General features: G+C 39.3%; 1 protein-coding gene across 15 annotated transcripts in view; it reads left to right on the forward strand.

Annotated features, from left to right (window-relative positions):
- Window positions 1–15,094, forward strand: part of GIGYF2 (GRB10 interacting GYF protein 2) — a 79,356-nt gene that overhangs the window by 51,479 nt on the left and 12,783 nt on the right. For 6 of the 15 annotated variants that reach the window (XM_035894994.1, XM_035894998.1, XM_035894995.1 and 3 more), the window contains 12 exons: window positions 4,329–4,546; window positions 4,635–4,797; window positions 4,884–5,084; window positions 5,591–5,781; window positions 6,500–6,659; window positions 8,644–8,810; window positions 9,209–9,297; window positions 10,332–10,439; window positions 11,004–11,101; window positions 11,579–11,679; window positions 12,484–12,645; window positions 14,460–14,561. In XM_035894994.1, the coding sequence (XP_035750887.1) occupies window positions 4,329–4,546; window positions 4,635–4,797; window positions 4,884–5,084; window positions 5,591–5,781; window positions 6,500–6,659; window positions 8,644–8,810; window positions 9,209–9,297; window positions 10,332–10,439; window positions 11,004–11,101; window positions 11,579–11,679; window positions 12,484–12,645; window positions 14,460–14,561 (1,760 nt within the window). The remainder of the gene's footprint in view (window positions 1–4,328; window positions 4,547–4,634; window positions 4,798–4,883; window positions 5,085–5,590; window positions 5,782–6,499; window positions 6,660–8,643; window positions 8,811–9,208; window positions 9,298–10,331; window positions 10,440–11,003; window positions 11,102–11,578; window positions 11,680–12,483; window positions 12,646–14,459; window positions 14,562–15,094) is intronic. The other 9 variants (XM_035894997.1, XM_035894999.1, XM_035895000.1 and 6 more) reach the window with 7 other exon arrangements.

A 15,094-nucleotide genomic window follows, 5' to 3' on the forward strand; every position in this document is an offset into this window, starting at 1 on the left:
AGAACTTAGCGGTTTTCAGGCTTGAGTTTATCATCTTCTGTTGTCAAGCAAAGAATACTTTGATTCCCACAGACCATTGTTTTTCCAGCTTTTGAATTCCTCTTGCTCCTTCAGCTGTGTTTACTGCAGGATGGCTGACCTAAATCTGCTCATTCTGTTCTTTTTTTTAATAGGCACAAAGGATCAAGAGAATGGATTGCTGCTGCTGAAGCAGTCTTGTGCCCCTCAATATAGTTTCCCAGATCCTGTGGTCTGATTTATTGTAGCTAAAGTTAACTACCTTGACGTAGTTGAAAGGATCTGTCATGTGTACATGCTGTGTTTAATCTGTTCTCCTCCGTGTGGCTATGCCTCATATGAAGTGAGGGGTCTTCTGAGTATTGGTAGTAATCTGAAGAAGGAAATAGGTCAGACTTCTTAAAATAGACAAGCCTAACGTTGTTTTTTCCTTCTGCTACTTAATTTGGAAGGATGTAAACTTGTCTGGTTTTGCAGCATGCATGCAAACTGTCTGGATTGCATCAGCAGGCTTTTCCAGTCAGTTTATGGGGTTTTCTACTTTTTCTACTACTGTCTGTGCACTAGGACTAGAAGTCTGATGAGAAGACATCTTTCCTTGGCTTATATAATGGAAAAGTTGTTTCGCTAGTTGTTCTGGGTAAACGTGGTACCGCTGCTATTCTAGATGTGAAATAGGATCTTTAGACTGGGTTAACTATCTGTAAGAAGAATGTAACCAGAGCTTTCAATTCACTGGCTGCTTCAAAGTTATCTTGACTTCTTAAAAAAAATTTTTGTAGCCATCTTTTTTTAATGATTTAATGGCTGCTTACCTAAAAAGCCCCTTCTTTCTGTTTTTCCAGTTCTTGCATTCATACAATGATTGTCCTTTTAAATTTGAAGAGTAAGTCCATTTTGTCAGGTACATATACAAGCCTTTTTTGGTCTCAAAGCTGGTGAATGATGTATGGAAGTTTTTGGTTTTGTTTTTTGTTATCAAGTCATCCTTAAGGAATAAGAATAATCTCTTCTTGTTTAAAATTTCTCTCTGATACGATGTTGTGTCTTCACTTAAGCAGCTCTATTGAGATCTTTTTCCTGGAAAGCATTTTAGAGAGGCCTTAGTCTGTAATTTCATAAAGAATTTTGGTTGCTGCTTTTTTTGAAAGGCTTTTCAAATTCATTTTGGTTCACTCCATTTTCAGAATAAACTGCTGTGAATCAAGGAGACTTATTTTTGGGGCATTGGGCTTTGTTCTTCTTGAATATCTTAAAACAGCCAAAGTATGTTCAAGAATCTTGCTCTAAAATTGAGGGAAAAAAAAAATTCATATGCAGTATATTCCAAAAAAGTAATGTGTAATATTCCTTTGTCTTTTATTTAGTATTGGTTAGTATTGGTTTTAATACACACTGGAAGTTTTTCTGAATTGGAGAATATAACTTTTAAGAGATAAATAGCTATTAATAATCGAGAATAAAATGTACTTGGATTTCCTGAAGCAGCCCGTAGTCCTTTCTTTCACCTATAACGTCACCATAAATGTAGCTTAAAATTATTTAAGTTGGAATCTAGATAATATAACTGGTGCCTAATGGTACTACAGGACTGAATTGAAAGCTACATTTGTGCCCTAACTATTGGTCAAAAAACTTCAGGGAAGAATTTCACATTTGTCTTTTGGCTTGCTTTAAAGATTGGCAGCCCTGTACTTCACACCTGAATTGCTAACTAGGCTTTTATCAACTTCTGTTGTTAAGAAACAAGGGCGTTGTGGCTGCCCCACTTATCTCTTCTTTTTGCCTGTCCACCTAGCTCTGAAAATGCATGGGCTATAAAGAGAGGTAGCGTGACTAAATCTTTGCAAGTAGACCATATGGTAAACAAAATCTCTTTCAGTTCTTAATCTGAACTTTGAAGATACCTGGAAATAACAAAATGCTTAGAATTCACCTTCAAAAACCATGTTTTGGGGTCCCACTATGAAAAGCCTGTGCTCCTGGTGTAGGGATGTGAACTGTAAAAATGATAGAGGCTCTTCTCAATCCATAGTCTCAAGGTGGCCCATTAACAGCTGTATAGCAAGTTCTTAATACCAAATTTTCCTCATCTGTACAAAAGAGAGCTGAAGAAGAGATGCTTAGCTATTTTGTGAGCTATTTTGTGAGCCCAAGGATAGCAAACAGGCAGAGATATTAATCTGTATGATGTGGCATTGCCAGGTTCAGGCCATAGCTCTGTGTTTCCACATACTGGGAAACTTGACACGGGCATTGCTGGTTGTACTGAGATGTCTGCCTGTGGTTTTAATCAGAAATGCAGTCTGGTTGTCAGCAACCTCTTACACTTAAACGTTGGAAGAAGCTCTGTGATTACAAAGGAAATCCCGGTTTTGATGCATTGATATTTCTGATGAGCAGGGGGGAAGTAAACAACACTGCTTCTGATGCCACGGCAGTGGAATTTCAGTGTCAGACCTTTTATTTGGGTAGACTGTGTTGTCCTGCTTAGTTGTTGGTTGCTCCCAGAGATGCTTTTGTTGTTCTAAAATTGAGCAGCATTTTAATGAGGTGTTCATATGTATTACTTGCTTGAAAAGAAGGCCTTTAGAAACCTGCACCTCCTGAGTTGCCCTAAGTTGGAGGGCAGGGTGCTGTGGGCAGCGGTGCACTGGGTGTGATGCAGGCATCCGCTTCTGAAGAGGATGCATGAAATGGTCACTACTTCATAGAATACCAGGCTTGAAGGGACCTCAAGGATCATCTAGTCCAACCTTTCTTGGCAAAAGCATGGTCTAAACAAGATGGCCCAGCACCCTGTCCAGCTGAATCCTAAGAGTGTCCAAAAGTGTACTTGAGCTCTCTGGAATATTTACTCCATTGCAGCATCTTCAATGAGCCTTTGTCTTTGCTTACGTATTTTTTGAGAAGTTAGTGATGATGAAGAGGTTGACGTAACAGGCCTTAAGATGTTAAGAACTACTTCAGAGCAGGCAGAAAAGGTGGGAAAAGTGCAAGCTTACTTATGTCTTTCCTTAAAGACATTAAAAAGGTTGCCTTGGAGCATTGATTTGACAGTTTGGCATACCAAAAATGTCATTTATTTGTTTCCAAGGCGTAATTAGAAGCATAGATTAAGTTATACAGTGGAATTATTTGCAAATAAGCACATGTGGTATAGTGAAGGCCTTGTTTAAGTCTGACCTTTTGTGTTTCCTTGATAAAATATAATCTTAAAGTTCATAGTGTTTCTAGAAAGAGTTTGGTTTACATTTCCTGTATTTGTGAAACAAAGGTGGATTTTTGCATGGTTAATTTTAATACTTAGGATATAAGGGTTGATGTGGAAACATTCCTCATTCATATGAAGCAAATGAAACAGAGGACAGTGTTTCTCATCTTTACTGAGATTTTTTTGGTAGCCATTTGATAAACGGTGAGACTGCACAAATTGAGACAAGCAAAAGAATTATTTTTCTCCAGAAAAAAACACAGTCACTACTAAAAACACTAAAAACTAAGGTGCCTTCATATTTGCTTTGCACCTTTCTGGTAAAGATAGCTTCTATTGGATGGAAAGCTGTTTACAATCCTTTCACTCCCAATTTGTTTTCCTTGGCAGCAAGTTCTTTACAGTTTAAATAGCATTATTGCAGTCACAATATTTTAAAGCTTGGCTGAATGCAAATGTCTTTTGAATAGGTTAGAAAGAAAAGTAAAATAAAATTTATACTTGGATTTGGAAAGTTTTCCCTCTTTTCTTCTTATTATTCCAAGGCTAAAAAATTACTATTCAAGAGACTTAACAGTCCTTTCAAAGGTATTTGAACAGTCGTCAGTCTGTATATGCACAAAAGCGTCTCTGAGGGCAAGAGGAAAAAAAAAGCATGGGTAGTTTGTTTGTGACTTTTGCAGATTGCCTAAAAGTAAATATGAAATCTTATACATAAAAAGATGCCAAAAAAGATTTAAGTCTGGCTGGTAAATTCAATCAACATCTAGTGTTGCTTGTCTTATTTTGGTGCTCCAGCATGTTCTAGATTATGTAGCCCAGCTTGCTTACCCTTCCATGTTTTTTTAATGCTCATAATACGATCTATAAAGTGGGGATATACAGTGGACAATATTGGAAAGTCTCCTGCTTAATGGTAAGATACTCCTTTTCTTTCCCTTGTCCTTTAAGATGCCTGTTCATATGTGGATTGTACCTTGTAGGGGCTTTCTGAATTTCTGTCACTGTTTGTGATATCTTCACCCACCCCTTCACCCTTCCGAGTAAGCTCCTACCCCCGAGACTGTCTTGTAAAGTTACTTTCCCCCCACCTTAGACGGCCCTCGTTCTGCAGGCTGGCGAGAACACATGGAGCGACGGCGGAGGTTTGAGTTCGATTTCCGGGAACGAGATGATGAACGGGGTTATAGACGAGTACGGTGTGGGAGTGGCAGCATGGATGACGACAGGGACAGTCTCCCTGAGTGGTGCTTAGAAGATGCAGAAGAAGAAATGGGAACATTTGACTCCTCTGGAGCGTTTCTCTCTTTAAAGGTGAAAAGCTGTCTTGGGCCCTTTGTTCACTTTGGGCAAGTGTCCTGTTATGTCAGGTGGATTATGGATGATTATATTTACTTTGTAGAAGGTGCAGAAGGAGCCAATCCCTGAGGAACAGGAGATGGATTTCCGACCTGTGGAGGAAGGGGAAGAAAGATCCGACTCTGAAGGGAGCCACAATGAAGAAGCCAAAGATCATGAGAAGACCACCAAGAAAGAGGGGGAGAAAACAGAGAGAGTAGTGGCAGGTAAGGGCAACTTCTCATGCATCTGTTCTATGCTGCAGTGTAGAATTTCGGTTAATTCAGTTACATGGAACCATGCAATATTACAGAAGCAGTGGAAGAAACAGTCCAAACATCTTCACCAGCTGCCAGGTCAGATACCCCACCGAAATCCCAGCCTCCAGACCCACTACAGACAAGCTTTTTTGAAAGGAAGGAAGAGTCTGTGCCAGAAAGAACAGAAAAAACAGAAGATAAAGAGAATCGAACAGAGAATACACCGCCAGCCAAAATGTCCAACAGAGGAGAAGGTAATAAACTTGATAGATAAATTTAGTAAGTTTTCATTACTTGTTGTGATTAGTCTTGGTCTCTTTTAAGAGGCAAGGACTGGATTATGGTGATGAAAAGCTGGAATTTACCAACTGGGTTATAAATACAGGCTTTGTTGGATATGCCATCTCAAATGCTTGCAGTGCACTGCTACTTCACATTGCAATGCAGTCTGGAGAAACATGAGCTAGTTATGGATGTGCCTCATTGTGGTAGAGCAGATCAGTCTGGGCAAATGTATGTAGCCAGGGAATGGGATATGCTGAAATGTGCCAAGTTCTGCACTGTTAGAACTAAGCTGTTTCTTGAAGTTAGGTTGGGTGCCTGTGCTGTTAACAGCACCAATGTGCAGTCATACGTACAGGAAGATCTGAAAATACTTTTGCATTGGTGCTAGTTTTGAGCCGTTGAATGTTTTCTACACTAAGTTCTTAAAAGTCATTTATATTAAGGATAATGAACTAATTCTAACATTTTTCTTTAGATTTGGCTTCTGTTGCTCAACCTTTGCCACAGATTTCTGCAGAGACAACTTCTCCTGCTCATCTTTCTCCTCCTGTTTCCAACTCAAATCCTGCTCTGCGGCCAGTTCAGACACCTGTCACAGCTGCTCCAGGCATGGGCAACATTCCCACTGACCCAGATGATGAAGAGGGCCTTAAACACCTAGAGCAGGTAAAATTTCTCAAATTCCTTTGTTGTTGACAATTACGAGACTGGAGGAATGTAGAATGCAAAAAACATTTGAAGCCCATAAAACCAGAAACGCAGCTGAAACTTTACACTCCAGAGTGTATACTGAGAGCTACTTTTTCCCTCCATTATTTTTTTTTTGAGAATAATTCAAGCCTCTGTAGTATTTTTTGGAATAAGGGTACTATACCCAGTGTTAAAGAGGTAGAGATCCTAGTGCTTACGACCACTGTCAAGTAGCCTTACCATTTGCCTTGAGAAACCATAAGCCAGTATGCCCAATATGTCTTTTAAAAAAAACAAAACAAACAAAAACAAAAAAAAGCCAAACTCAGACATAAATGAAGTGCAGACTGTGTTCATGTAAGTTTAGTGACTGCTGAGAATGTAAAGCATTTTCCACGCTAGTGCTCCCATACTCCTCTTATTTTTCACAGTGATACTGTGTGGGACCTTCTTGGCGAGTTGTTTTAAAGCTTTACTCAAGCAGGTTAACCTGCTTTTTTAGAATTCTGACAAGGTGGTAGACTGGGCTCAGGGTTTGTGGTGCGGTTACACCAGTCTTTGAGTTGCCTGTAACTCCTGGTACACTCTTGAGCACTGGGTAGTACAAGGTTGTCGTATTTGGTGTACTCATTTTCAAATCTGTAAGCATACATCTAACTTCTGCATTCCTTGCTGGTTTTGATGTCTCCTCCAGCAAGCAGAGAAAATGGTGGCATACCTGCAGGACAGTGCCCTTGATGATGAAAGACTAGCAGCAAAAATTCAAGAGCACAGAGCAAAGGGTTCCTCTATGCCGTTGTTCCATGAAGCCATGCAGAAGTGGTACTACAAAGATCCACAAGGAGAAATTCAGGGTAGGTCTGTGCCCTTTACACTTCCTCTTTTGTTTCACAGAACTGTTAAGAGTTCATCACAAAATGACTGCCAACAGATACTGATGCTTGTTTTTACAAAAGCAGCACAGGGAGTTTACCACTCTAGACTAATTCTAGAGTTTTGAAAATGGATCTTTCTGCCCATCACTGCCCCCATCAGCTCAGCATGCCTAATGTCCAGAATTATAATTTTTTGTGGCTAAGGTTTGCCACCACTTGATGTTTCTGTAAATTGAGGTGAGACTGAAACATGTTTCTCATGCCAGTATTTACTCAGATGTCTAAACAATAGTGGAAACAAAACAAGGATGTGACCATTCAGTAGCTTGTTTAAGAATCCATGAGAAACACTGAAATCTGTTTTCTAGTCTCAGCCCGAAGACATTGATTATTCAGGAAAGAGTAGTTTTAATTTGTTTAGAAACTAAAGCTAAGAGAAAGTAAGTTTTCACAAGCCAGTGCTCATGCATAATCTCAATTTAAATTGTACTTGCAGCCAGTGCATTGTTAGTTCATATAATACCCACTGTTTCATGCTTGCAATTTGTGCTTCAGAAATCTCAATTTTTTTGCAATGCAAATAGGAACAGGACTTTCATGTAGATACTTGCATCTTTGCTTTCAGAAGGTACTTTTCTTCTGGAGGTCTCAGGGCTCTGTTTTAGCAGCTGCTTAGCTGCCTCCCAGAAATGCAATTGAGCAATGAGTTCCTTACTTGCTGTACTTCACTAAGTAGTAGTTGCTAATGCTGTTTAGTGTGAATGATGTCCTCAGCTATGAACTGTAGATAGGATTGGGGGGGGGGGGGGGTTATTTGTGGGATGCGTGCCAGTCTCTTGTCTGCAGGTATTGCACATCTTTAGGGTTTTCTTCTCACCACTTTAAGTTCAAAGGATATTAACCATAAAGTGTTTTTATTTGCTCAGTGTGCTTCAAACTGTATGTTAGTTGCTACTGAGTGTTCATCACTCAGTGATGGTCTGACAGTTTCTCATTGGAGTAAGTACTTCCTTAAATGTGACCTCCAGAAGTAAACACTCCCACATATTTTTTTTCTTGGGATACCTCTTGTGGTTTCATATTCTCTGGGAGGAATTACCATCTAAAAATACTGCTACAGAGAAAGCAAGAGTTACTGAACATTTTTGCTTTTCAGAAGGTATTTTTGCAAAAAATTGTATCTACGTGGTTACTCTATTTAAAGAACCTATTTTTTTATACTGCCTTTGTGTCCATTTAGATATGTAAAATAAATATAGGAGTCCTCCTTTGAAGGGAGTGACTGAAATCTTTGTTGGGTGAAAGAGGAAGAGAAGGAGAAGCATAGCTTTTTGAGAAAGGAAAAGAGAAACTGGTTTCCTCATTATCTTAAATGTAATCTGGCACTCAGAGGTGGATCTGCTCATCTGCTGAGTTCCAGAAGCAAAACTTCTATAAAACATATGAATTCCTCTGATTTGAGGACAAGAGTTGAAACAGGCTAAGATTGTTTCATTATCTGTGCAGTATACATGGGCAAAGTAGCGCTTGTGGTTTTAGCACTGTCAGCTAGGGGATACTGCTGAGGTCCAAACTGGAAATTGCAACCTGATGCTGAGCCTGAAACAGTGAACTTTGCAGGAAGGCAGGATGTATGTTAGCTGGACCAAGCTCTGCACCATCATGGCTGCTTGGCTTTCATCTCGGAGCCGACTCGTTTCCCTCCGATGCGTGGTAAAAGCAGCCATGCACGTTTCAGTGAAGACTATCTGAGAGAATGTTGTAGCCACTGTGAAGATCTAGATATGTGCATTGACACTCCAGCCTTGAATGTGCTGTCTGTCCACTCAAGTGGAGGAGACACATGGTACCTAGTGTTCCCGTCCTGCTTTAACAAGCACCATACTCTTCGTTTCCGGTATGCTCAACTTGGCCTTACTTCCCCTTTCCCCCCCTCCATGTGTATTGGTTGGTGTTATTTCAGGTCCTTTCAGTAATCAGGAGATGGCAGAGTGGTTCCAGGCTGGATACTTCACTATGTCACTGTTGGTTAAGAGAGCCTGCGATGAGACTTTCCAGCCGCTGGGAGACATCATGAAAATGTGGGGCAGGGTTCCCTTCACTCCAGGTCCCGCACCACTTCCGCATCTGGTAACTATGTGACAGTTACAGTGTTCAAATAGTCCTGTAACAAATAGAAATTGCATTATTTATGTGTCAACTGCTCTGTCTTGGAGTTGCAGGTGTTCCAAACACCAAAGTTGAACCCTGTGTAAAATTATCTTTTTAAGAGGAGAAAAGACACTTGCTTTAAAAATGTTTGGTTTGCCATGTCTGTGGCCGGAAGGCTTGGTACTGTGATACATACAAGTGCTGTGTGTTTCGCAGTCACTGTACTTCGTTTGTAAATGCTAACCTCCACTAAGTATTTTTCTATCTTCTTTGTCTTTTCAGTTCGGAATGCAACTTTTACATTGCTTGCATTTGCAATATACTACTACTATTCTTTTATATGTTATTGAAATAGAATGTTTTATTCCTAAACATAGGGTGAGCTGGACCAAGAACGGCTGACTAGACAACAAGAGTTGGCCCTGCTCCAAATGCAGCACCTCCAGTATCAGCATCTTTTAATCCAGTAAGACTGCCAGTCCCAGAGATCTTCCAGTGGCTGTGTTCTGCTCTGCATTTTTAATCATCTGGGTTCAGCTTCTTGTCATTGTTTCCTTGGGCAGTGGGGCTGGGAGTACTTCACCTCCAACAGCAATAGCCTGCTTCCACAAACACCAGAGGCTCGATAGTCTACAGGATTAGGACAGAGTGTGGCTACCTCAGGCACGCTTTTCAGTCTTCTTGGGTGACACACATAGCTACTTTGTTGGTACCTGTTGTATAGATAGCTGTTCTGGTCAGACTGAATCCCAGCTATCCTTGTAATGCAGTTCTGATGTTTTGGAGTTGAGGGAAGGCTACACGTCTTTTTAACTGGAGATGGAGAAGGCAGAACTTTATTTTTGGTCTACTTGCTCAGCTTTTTGAGGATCAGTGGAAGGTAACTGCTGGAGAAAGCAGTTTGTCATCCATTTTTGTCTAAGTTGTCAGTTGTTAAGTTCTGGCCAGTTCCTAACAACTTGCTTTGTAGGAGCTTGGAGGAGCTTGGAGAAAAGAAATCAATCGGACTACTTGTTAAAGGGGTCCTTAAAGCATACGCCATGATTATGATTTTTGCATACTGATTGCCAGCTTATGATTTGATAAGGCAAGAGCCTGCCCCTCTACTAGGGGATTCCTTGACAAACTGGGGAAGAGATTGATTTGTTGAGGTGGGCAGTCATCAAAGCCAGATTAATGTGAGCAATCTGCATGTAACATAAAGAAAAAGGGAAGTAGTGTTATGCAGCTTGCAAGGGTAACACTGGACAGCAATAACCAGCTGATGTTGTTGGGGGTGAAGGGAAATTTTGTTCTGCTCATGTGGGCCAGCTTGTTTTCTTGTATTTTGATTCTTTCCAAGGCCCAGTTCTGTGTTTTCCTCTAGTATTTAGCCTGTGCTTATATAGGTCAGTGGGTATTAGTCCTGGAGAATGAATCTGTGCGCAGCTTCTGCAACTTGGGCATTATATAAATAAGCAAGTGAACAAATACCAGTGATTCTCTGCTTCTCTTTTGAAGACAACAATACGCGCAGGTGCTGGCTCAGCAGCAAAAGGCAGCCCTCTCATCCCAGCAGCAGCAGCAGCTTGCTATTCTCTTGCAACAGTTCCAGGCCCTGAAGATGAGGTGAGTTAGCCCAGACTTGAACTGAATACCATTCTTCCTATACTCTTGACTTGCATTTAATGATAATTATAATCTTGTCAGTGGTCCACCCTATTCGAGCTTGCTCATATTTGAGCATTACATATTTTAAAGATTGTGTGAAAGTGAAACAGTTGCAGGATGTCAAATACTACTTTATATATGTAGCCTTCACCTCAGAGAATGTTTATGAAAATGAGGACGAGAATCTTGTAGTTGAAATCATACCTTTTTGGCAGATCTGTTGTGCTGGTAACAGAATGGCTTTGCCAATTGAGTTCTGCTGATACTAGATGCTTGTTCCTCAAAGTAGCCTGTGAGCAGCAAATGCAAGACTGCAGCAGTAGCTGGCTTAGCCCTTGACTTGGCAGCAGGGATGAGATGAGCAAGAACTCTACAAGCAAGTAGTATTGTCCACATCATATTTTTGTTTTAAATAGAGGTGTGGAAGGAAAGGAGTATGTTACAAGTTACTGAATCTCATGCGTGTTCAGAGCACTTCTCTCCCTGGAAGTGGCATATTGACTCTTCCTGTTGGTATTACAGAATATCTGAACAGAACATGATGCCACCTGTTACAAGGTCTGTGTCAGTGCCGGACACTGGCTCAATATGGGAACTTCAGTCAGCTTCACAACCTACAGGTAAGACCTGTCAGACATGTTGAGAAAAGTTCAAGAATTAAGAACCAGCATCTTTGAGATGATCGCTCCCTTTTTGATGCTAGGGGAAACTGTTTCTGCATCAGTGTGTCTTAACTGGTTCAGGCTACTTTGCCTTGCAGTTTAAATTCCATTTGAGAGCTGTGAAGAATATGGTAATTTTTCTTATGGTTATGGGAAGTCTTGATCCAAAGGGATTAAGTGTTATAAAGGTATTCTGCTGTGATGGGAGGAGTTTGAATAGCTTGTTCTTGTGTACAATTTTATAGGAAACGCAGCCTTTCTTCAGTAATGGGCAAGCCTTGTTCTGCAGGAAGATAAAGTGGCCCACTACTGACTAACACTAATATATTGTAATGATTTTAGTTTCATAAAAAGTAGTAACTGCATCCCCTTTCAGTTGATTTTTGTTGATGTGCTTATTTTTGCTTGTCAATGTTTGTTTTCTTCACTATCTAGTCTGGGAAGGAAGCAGTGTCTGGGATCTCCCCATTGATACTGCAGCTCAGGGACCAGCTCTAGAACAACTTCAGCAGCTCGAGAAGGCCAAAGCTGCAAAGGTCAGAAACTGTTTTGTACTGTAAGAAGTCAGGATTGCTGTTCTGCAATTTAACTGTGTTTTTTGAGCCAATGGAAGACTATTAGCTCTTCAATCTTCAGGCCACTCTGTGCGATTTTGATTAGATTTTCATGGAAAACACCATAAAGAGAATATGGGTTATAGAAACTAGTTATGAAATCCTTATGGACTGCTGTTTGGAAACCATTGCTGTGGAGGTACTACTGACCTCTAAAGTAGTGGTTATATTTTTTACACTTGTGATTAAAAACTCTTCACTAGCCACCTCTGTTTTAAAATGGGATCATCATGAGCTGTCATGCCAAACCCCGAGGAGCACGTCGTCGTTCTCTTAATCCTTGCATCTTTTTACCAGAATTGGTTTGGGGAATTGCAAGAGTCCTGTTTGTCAGGGTTGTCTCACAGTTAACTCTAGTATTAAATTATTTTTGTAAGTTTGAACCTGTATGATCAGTGCATTTCATGAAACTCATTATTTTATGATGCCTGCAAAGCAACTCACTACTAGCTTCTGAAGTCAAAGGTTATTTTAAGGAGCTGATGTAGAGACTGACTAGAGAACTGGTGTTCATTACAGAACAGAAATTGTCAGAAATTGTTTTAGACTATTTCAGGAATCTGACCCCAGTAGGCAGCCAGCTGATAGGTAAAATTACAGTTAAGGGAGAGCATCTGTCAGATGCTTCATCTGTTATGTTGTTACTATAATCTCAGCAGAGTTGCCCTAAGAAATGGTGTAGGAATACGTTACCTGCATCTGAGTATAGTTTTATGTGAATTGTAGCTAGAGCAAGAGAGGAGAGAAGTGGAAATGAGGGCCAAACGAGAGGAAGAGGAGAGGAAAAGGCAGGAGGAGCTTCGGAGGCAACAAGAAGAGCTACTTAGGAGGCAGCAGGAAGATGAGAGGAAACGACGGGAAGAAGAAGAACTGGCCCGCAGGAAGCAAGTGAGTTTCCTCAATGTAGTTAATCTCTGATTAATTTTAATACTTTATAAAACTCACTTTAAGAATCCTGTGGGGTCTAATTAATCTTTAGTAGGTGTGTATGAAGACAGTTCTAATATTGTTCGTGTGAGTATAAAATGGATCTTCTGTTCTTGATTTTTTTTAAGAGCCCAAATTGCAACCCGAGAAATGGGCTTTGGTTCGCTTCAAGATAGGTTCCTGTTTGTGAGCCAAGAGGCTTTATTCCATGTAGAATATTCCCTCCAAATTTCTTAGTGTCAATGTAGTTAGTTGGCCAGTTATTGTATGTTTAAACTTTATTCACCATTTATGAAGTCTAGTGTTTTGATAAGGGTATGTTCTGGAGTAGTTTGGAGCTTGAGCAGCTGTTTCAAGTGGATTAAAATGTAGAGGGCTCTAGTAGAAAGAAAGTGATGTAACATTTAGCTTATTTTTTCCCCGTTTTTTTTTAACTTAGAAAATAATTTTTTTTGAATAAATGATCATCTGGGTTGTGTTATAGTCTGTCAGCTTTATTTTCTTGAGTTGATATTTGGGAAAGGAAGGGCTGTAGTTTGGACAAGCAGATTTGTTAAAATGAATGATGTGATCTGCTGGAGTTGTTCTTATTCTTACATGAACATGAAATCGAGACATTATTAGCTTGGTGTTCCTAGCATTTTCTTCTGAATTCTGTGTGGAAGAAAGATTAATTGTTCTTTAAGTGTTGTAGGAGGGAAAGACAGTGAAAGTTAGTTTTTGCTCTGCATGTGAAGGATAAGGGCAAGCACATTGTTGAGCTTATTCAGTAAGGAGTTAGTCAATAAATGCCCTGTAAAGTACCACATGAATAATAGGAGAAAGTAATAAATAATGTTGTCCTTTAAAATATTTTCTATGTACTTAGGTAGGCAGTTATAAAGTACATTTCCTGGTTTCAGGATCAGACATTTCTGAGGAAGCCTCTAGAATCTTTAGTTTTATTTCTAAGTTAGTCATAGACCTCAGTTCACTCAGTGTTTGGGTTTTGTCACTGAAGATCTCTTTTAATAGACTGCAGTGTCACAGGTAGTTAGCTTTCATGGTGTCTTAAAGAATCAAGTCTATAAATAAATGGCTCCTTGCTTTAATGTATCTGCTTTGTGTACAGCAAGTCATTATGGTATACAGTGGAAAAGCATCCTTTGATGCTTGAGTTCAAGCTTTACTGTAGCACTAAAGCAATCATATACTCAAAAGTTTAACTTTTGAGTTAAATTGCTTTAGATCTGTTTCAATTATAACTAATTTTTCAGCTGATCACCTGGTAACTCAATGTGTTTCATCCATGGTGGCTTCAAATAAATAGACTTGGGTTATTTCTTTTCAGACTAACAGTTTTGCTACTGTGTATAACTTCTTAGAAATGTCCATTGAATTCCAAAGTGTTTTGTCCACTTTGGATTTGTACAGTAAACAATCGGATTCTCCGTTTCTGAGATGTCATGGCAAATAATTATTTACAAGGAGGAAGTAGAATGGGGTTGAAAAAGCAGTAAAAGTGAGTATCTTAGTTCATTACTAATGGAATTATTGCCACAATGCTTAATACTGAGCAGTAATGTCTTGAAAAGGTAACAAAAGAGTTTAAGCACTTCTCTGGGAAGAGAAAATAATATTGTATTCTGTATTTAAAAAAAAAAAAAAAACTGGTCTAATATTTGAATCTGACTTCTGTACTGGAAGGCATTGTAGAATCAGGGATGAACTGATTTATTAGCATGGATTTATACAGAGGAGATGATGCTTAACAAATTTGATTAACTTCTTTTGAGGAGATGACAGTGAGAGCTGAGAGGGGTGAAGCAGTAGACTTAATCTGCCTGGACTTCAGGAAGGCTTTTGATGTAATACTGCATAAAAGACTAGTATATAAGGTTAGTAAATATGCTGTTGATGGTGAATTCTAAATAAAAAAAATAACTAATAGACATTCAATTCTGTAGGATGAAATGTCATACCAAATGTTAAATCCAGTTCTGTTCATAGTTTTCATCAATTGCACTGTAGAATTGCAAACAGTAATGCCCAGCTTGTGTAGCTCCTGTATTTCTTTTTTTGTTTCTGATCTGGTATTTTCTATTTTGTAATGATTGATCGCTTTTAGGAACAAAATTTGAGGTTTAATAATTAGCTAATAATTGTTTTCTCTGAACTACATCTTTAGTGCTCCCTTTGAAATACCTGGTTCAAAGATGAGATCCACAAAAATAAAAGTTTTGTAATCCCTACTAACATAGACAAGCAGAATTGCAAGTGTTATTAACTGCAAAAAATTCTATAATATTTTATTTAAGAATCCTGAGTCTACTGAAATGAGGCTTGCTACTTAAGGATTTTCTGTAATATTATAGATGTTTTAAAAGATCTGAAATAAGTTGTCTGTACAGCAAGAAATGTGTGCTTGAAA

Source organism: Egretta garzetta, unplaced genomic scaffold, assembly GCF_000687185.1.
Source record: "Egretta garzetta isolate BGI_Z169 unplaced genomic scaffold, ASM68718v1 scaffold775, whole genome shotgun sequence".
Classification (NCBI taxonomy): domain Eukaryota; kingdom Metazoa; phylum Chordata; class Aves; order Pelecaniformes; family Ardeidae; genus Egretta; species Egretta garzetta.